The 6,818-nt window shown below is 45.2% G+C and overlaps 1 protein-coding gene across 1 annotated transcript; it reads left to right on the top strand.

Moving 5' to 3' along the window:
- The first annotated feature begins 3,975 nt into the window (after positions 1-3,975).
- On the top strand, positions 3,976-6,025 carry LOC136944890 (Fc receptor-like protein 5). Its single transcript, XM_067238817.1, has 3 exons — positions 3,976-4,006; positions 5,408-5,680; positions 5,763-6,025. The coding sequence occupies exons 1-3, from the start codon at positions 3,976-3,978 to the stop codon at positions 6,023-6,025; spliced, it is 567 nt and encodes a 188-aa protein (XP_067094918.1).
- The last annotated feature ends 793 nt before the right edge of the window (positions 6,026-6,818 follow it).

Genomic DNA, 6,818 nt, shown 5'->3' with positions numbered 1-6,818 from the left:
AAGGACAACGAGTTTAGGGACTCTAACCCCTGGAGAGGACTCTAACCTCCCCTTGGATAAGGACAACGAATTTAGGGACTCTAACCCCTGGAGAGGACTCTAACCTCCCCTTGGACAAGACAACGAATTTAGGGACTCTAACCCCTGGAGAGGACTCTAACCTCCCCTTGGACAAGACAACGAATTTAGGGACTCTAACCCCTGGAGAGGACTCTAACCTCCCCTTGGACAAGACAACGAATTTAGGGACTCTAACCCCTGGAGAGGACTCTAACCTCCCCTTGGACAAGACAAAACACAAAAACGGTTGATTTCCCACCACTGTTGGTTTGACTAGGTACGATGAAACATAGTAATCGTCTAAATTTGGTTCTCAGTTCCGAATAGCAGTACTTTGAATTAACAGGTGTCTGCTTACTTTTTTTTTATGTTGAGGCCTCTGACGATTACGTCTGTCTCCTCGCACCGGTGTATGGGTCTCTCCCCCGATCCGTCGGTCGGGCCGGAACCCTCTGGACTCCCTCTTTTCAGCGTCGGGGTCACCAGTTGAAGGATTCTAAATCTTTGTGTCTATTCCAATAAGTAATGATGGTATTCTATGACACAAATCTGTGTTCTAGAAAGAGTGGTCTGGAGTCGCAGAGGTCCGATAATATCAGCTTTAATGCAGCAGTTGGAAATCAACAAGTACAGAGCTCTGGGGTTGTCTACGTTTCCCTACCCGCAACAGAGTTTGGGCTGGTTCACGAAGTCCAACTGGCTATCTTTCCCTGCCCCAGCATATAATATGCAGTGCAATTAAAACAGAAAGATGAAAAGAGGGTTGAGCTTGTTCTCTCGTGCATCAGGGAGTTGTTCTTGCCTCCGCGTCCCACCTGCTTGGGTGCCATCTCCACCCAGATTCAAGGTTGTTTCTGAAAATGAAAAGATAGAGACACAAAGAACAGCCTGCTTCCCACACTCAGTGTGAGACCCAATGTTTAAGCTTGAGCACACTTCTAAGTTTCATAACTTTAATAAGCACAATGCATAACTTTAATAAGCACAATACATAACTTTAAGACATGCCTCCTTCATAAATCCTGTTGTTATATTCACTCGTGCACAGTGCCCGTGATGCATTCAGTGATTCAAATGACACACATATTAATAACTGGGATCATAGTTAGTGCCGTGCCTGATATGCAGCTGGTGATTACAGTTCTAGAATATGTGTTGTAATGTATTATACATTCTTTAGGCTTGATGATCTACAGTTGCCTGCCTTAGCTGTAGCCAGTTTTACAAATGGTTGCACACATACATGACGGTTGTTTGTAGAGTTTATTTCCGTTATTTTAAAGCAGATTTACCCATTTTGTAATGAACGTTATTATGTTCATGGCATGACAAACGTAATTATAGCCTAATATAATAAGTGATATCGTGGCATGTTAAGGCATGTTAATCGTTAGCCTGACGTTGTCATACTCATAATTCTAGTCAGAATACGAGTCTGATACCGCTCCGTTGCGCTGTGAGTATGGGGCGTGTTTCAACCGAACCCGGAAAAAAAAAGCCTCTTCGCTCAATTGGATAGGCCTACAACCAATCAGAGCAATAAATCATGTCTAGACATGATTTCAGCTGATAACCACAATATTGTTATGGTTATGTAACGTTATGTCATTTAACACCACAATGATGGCATTAACAATAACTGTAAGCTAGTAATAGTAAAGCAACACTCATAATCATTATAATATTAACATATATAGGCTTATTTAATTTTGTTTGCTTTGCCGAGCTAGAACAACGACGGAGCCAGATATTCAAATTTACAGTTTCTTTAATCCAACACATTACATTACATTTACATTTACATTTAGTCATTTAGCAGACGCTCTTATCCAGAGCGACTTACAGTAAGTACAGGGACATTCCCCCGGGGCAAGTAGGGTGAAGTGCCTTGCCCAAGGACACAACGTCAGTTGGCATGACCGTGAATCGAACTGGCAACCTTCGGATTACTAGTCCGACTCCCTCACCGCTCAGCCACCTGACCCACATTACTTAAGCAGTCATACTAAAAACACAAAGCAAAAATAACAACGTATAGGCTATTTGGTGAGTCCCAGCTGAACGTGCCCGACTCCACCTGCAGGTGGATCACAGACTTCCTGTCTGACAGGAAGCAGTGCGTTAAGCTGGGAACACAAGTCTCTGACTCCCGGTCCATCAGCACCGGATCTCCCCAGGGCTGCGTCCTTTCCCCTCTGCTCTTCTCCCTGTACACCAACAGCTGCACCTCCAGTCATCCGTCTGTCAAACGTCTGAAGTTTGCCGACGACACCACCCTCATTGGGCTCATCTCTGACGGGGACGAGTCTGATTATAGGTGGGAAGCTGACAACTTGGTGACCTGGTGCAGCCAGAACAACTTAGAGCTCAATGCTCTTAACCCTTGTGTTATCTTCGGGTCTTTCTGACCCATCAGTCAATGTGACCCACCGTCATATTGCGACAACTTTACCACATACAAAAACAAAGTGAAGCCTTTTCTTTTAACCGTTAGGTCATGTTACCCAAAGGTTCATAACGAACCATCGTTGTGTTTACCCAATTTTACCCAATACAAAAACAAATAAAAATACTTTTCTTTTAACCTTTGCAATGTGGGGGGTCTGAGACAGCCCAACGGTTAAAAGAAAAGGCTTCACTTTGTTTTTGTATGTGGTAAATTTGTCGCAATACGACGGTGGGTCACAATGACTGATGGGTCAGAATGACCCGAAGATAACACAAGGGTTAAGACAGTGGAGATGGTTGTGGACTTCAGGAAGAACACAGCCCCACTCATCCCCATCACCCTGTGCGACTCCCCAGTCACTGTGGAGTCCTTCCGCTTCCTGGGCACCATCCTCTCCCAGGACCTCAAGTGGGAACTTAACATCAGCTCCCTCACCAAGAAAGCACAACAGAGGATGTACTTCCTACGGCAGCTGAAGAAATTCAACCTGCCAAAGACAATGATGGTGCACTTCTACACAGCCATCATTGAGTCCATCCTCACCTCTTCCATCACCATCTGGTACGCTGCTGCCACTGCCAAGGACAAGAGCAGACTGCAGCGTATCATCCGCACTGCTGAGAAAGTGATCGGCTGCAATCTGCCTACCCTCGAGGACCTGCACACCTCGAGGACCCTGAGGCGAGCGAGGAAGATTGTGGCCGACCCCTCCCACCCTGGTCACTCCCTGTTCCAGTTACTCCTCTCCGGCAGAAGGCTGCGGTCCATCAGGACCAAAACCTCACGGCATAAGAACAGTTTCTTTCCATCTGCTACTGGCCTCTTCAACAAGGCCAAGGACTCCCATTGACATTCACTCATTATTTAACCCAGTATCTGATTGCACTATTGCACTATGTTGACCACTCATGCTGCTCATTCTTATTCTTATTTTTATTTTTATATATATTTTCTTTTCTTTATTTAAATTGTTTTATTCTTAGATTGTTTAGTTTTTAGGAATAGTTCAACTTCTGTACCTTTACTTAATTTAAGATTCGTATATGTTCCCTGCCACAGTAAATTCTGTGTTTGTATAACATACATGGTGAATAAACCGAATTCTGATTCTGAGTCATGTGTGGAACATATGTTCCATCTAGAATAGGCCTATATTTCTAAAAACCAATTGATTGACCAATTGACCATTGATTTTCGTAAAGTTCACATGATGTAGGCTATCTGCATCTTGATGGGACTTGTACCCCATTAACTCCAATGCAATGCCTTAGCTCACACGCTCGCGACTGGTTGTCGCAAAGTATGACGTGTACAGCTAGTTGCAAGCATGCACGATATGCTCGGAGCTAGGAAAAAGGCGAGCCAATGTTCTGCGCAAGACCGGACGAGCCGGAACTGGAAAGATGGCGCGGTCCGGTTTCGCGCTCTCGCTTGCCTCACTGCGCCACTGAGCACTTTTCATAGAAATGAATGGGGACGCCATCTTGGAAGACAGAAGTAGCGGTGTCTATTAATATATAAGTCTGTCTGAAGGCGAACGAAAATTTGCGGTAGTACCCCTGTAGTGCCCTGTTTCATCCACTAGATAACAGGGCTCAAACTTGAACCCCACCAGCATACACAAAGCTGCACAGTACCTATAACATGAAAAGGTTTTCCTACAGAGCAGTTTCTCTTACAATATTGTGTGTGTTCAAATCACAGAGAGAGAAATACTCACAGTTAGTGGTCGACAACATTTTGTGTAGTATCTTGTACTGATACCCTTTACAACTCAACACCACCCCCTAGTGGATAAACTGCATGCAACCCACGTTCACAGCTAACTTCTCCTTACACCACCAATAGATACACACACATACTTTTCATACCCTCCTACTCTCTCACTCTCTCTCTCTCTCTCTCTCTCTCTCTCTCTCTCTCTCTCTCTCTCTCTCTCTCTCTCTCTCTCTCTCTCTCTCTCTCTCTCTCTCTCTCAGGAAGCAAGAAGTGAGGTAAATATGCATCTCATGGTACCAGGCCCCTGCTGCTTATACAGTGCAAGGCTGTAATCATAATACATATTGGGGGGGGGGCACATCCTCCCCAATATTCAAATCTGGTCAAAATGTCCCCCTAATATATTGATATAAAAATATAAATGTGCTACGCTACGACAGGCAACCACGCACGCTGTCCGAAAGTATCATAAAAAATGTCATTCGTCCCCCCCAATGTTGACTCCATGGCTACGGCCTTGATACAGTGTGTGGGTGTATCATGGTATCTGCTCCCCTGCTGGTTACACAATGTGTGTGTGTGTGTGTGTATCATGGTATCCGCTCCCCTGCTGGTTAGACAATGTGTGTGTGTGTGTATCATGGTATCCGCTCCCCTGCTGGTTACACAATGTGTGTGTGTGTATCATGGTATCCGCCCCCCTGCTGGTTAGACAGTGTGTGTGTGTGTGTGTGTATCATGGTATCCGCTCCCCTGCTGGTTAGACAGTGTGTGTGTGTGTGTGTGTATCATGGTATCCGCCCCCCTGCTGGTTAGACAGTCAGTCAGCAGCCAGACAGGATGGAGTTCACACCACTCTGCTTGATGCTCTGTGTCTGCTGTTCCATCCTCTCACCTCTCTGCTGCTGTGAGTACTGTTCCATTGTTCTATCCTGGTTCTTCTGTTCTATCTAGGTTCTACTGTTGCATATTCTACTGTTCTATCCTGGTTCTACTGTTGCATCATCTACTGTTCTATCCTTGTTTCACAGTTCTATCCTCTCAGCACTCTGACTAGCTTACAGAGCATGTTTCTCAATTCAGGTTGAAAGTTGTTTATGATGTGACATACAGTTTACAGCTGTGATCTCCTCTCTCTGTGTTGCCCATGCTCTCCTACAGTCTCTCTCTATCCTGCAGTCTCTCTGAGCGTCAGTCCCAGGAGATCTCAGTTCTTCAATTATAACACTTTCACCCTGAGCTGTGAGGAGCAGGGGAGCTCTGTTGGAGGGAGGGTGAGGAGGACCACCACAGAAGGAAGGTCTTCACAGTGTGGAGCAGGCTGGGGGTCTTTAGTGGGTTCCTCCTGCTATGTGAAAGACCTGTCCTCAGGGTCCTCAGGGGACAGTGGAGTGTACTGGTGTGAGTCTGGCTCAGGAGAACACAGCCATGCTGTCAACATCACAGTACATGGTACGTTCACATGGTCTGAATAAATCACTGTCGTTTAATTGAATTCTGGAAAGATCATTTGAATCTATCTCCTCTATTGTAGATGGAGCTGTGATCCTGGACAGTCCTGTCCTCCCTGTGAACCAGGGACAAGCTGTGACTCTACACTGTAGATACCAGCCTCCTCCCTCTGACCGTACTGCTGCCTTCTACAAGGATGGATCTCTGGTCAGGACTGAGGCTGCAGGAGAGATGACCATCCCTGCTGTGTCTACGTCTGATGCAGGGTTGTACAGGTGCAGCAACTCTGAGCGGGGAAGATCTCCAGAGAGCTGGCTGGCTGTGAGAGGTGAGACTTTCTTTTAAAATATGATTTCACTGGAGGAATGTTTGAAACTGTTAGCTGAATAATAATGATATTATCATTTAGATCATTTTCTTTTTTAGTTTAGCTTGTCTTGGGGGTAATCAGTAGCCTGGCTCTGCCCTCCTACGTACTTCCGCTCAATTTGGATTTTGCTCCTGTACTAGGTCTGGGATTTCAGTGCATCAGTCGGTTTTCAGAAGAAAACCGACTGACTTGTGTAGGTCCAATCAGCGAACAGAGGGAGTGGCTGAGAACGATGACGTTGATGTCGTGCACTAGTTGGGTGTGCTTTGCCTTCGGCAAGGGCACAACCTTTGTTCTCTCACATATATATTTATTATAATTATTTATTTTTGCCCCCCTAAGTCTCAGTCAATATTTGGACTATATAGACAACCTAGGTGTCAAAAGTTTCGTATTGGTAGCGATTGAGTTGCTTGTATTTGGATTTACCCTCCGTTGCATGGTTTAGGCTCAAGTTAAGTTTTTGTGGCGAAAAGTGAAGCTAACGGTGGCTAATTTGCCAGCCACAGTCACTGACGTCACGAAAACACGCGTGACTACCTGTAGCAGAACATTCGTTTCGCATCTGTTAACTTGGGGGATAGCTAGGCTAACTATAGCTTTACTGCAAAGCACCTGCAGAAACGCCACAAGCAAAGAGGCCAGGGTGATAACTATTTACTCATTTTACTTTGTGATGTGAAACACAATTGTGAAATGTAATGTACAATATTAGCTGATATTATTAAGGAAGTAGGCCCACATCTACTTTCGGAAACGGTAGTCTAC

This window comes from Osmerus mordax, chromosome 1 (genome assembly GCF_038355195.1).
Source record: "Osmerus mordax isolate fOsmMor3 chromosome 1, fOsmMor3.pri, whole genome shotgun sequence".
NCBI lineage: Eukaryota > Metazoa > Chordata > Actinopteri > Osmeriformes > Osmeridae > Osmerus > Osmerus mordax.
The sequence above is the reverse complement of the archived record's forward strand: the minus strand, read 5'-3'. Positions and strand labels throughout refer to the sequence as shown.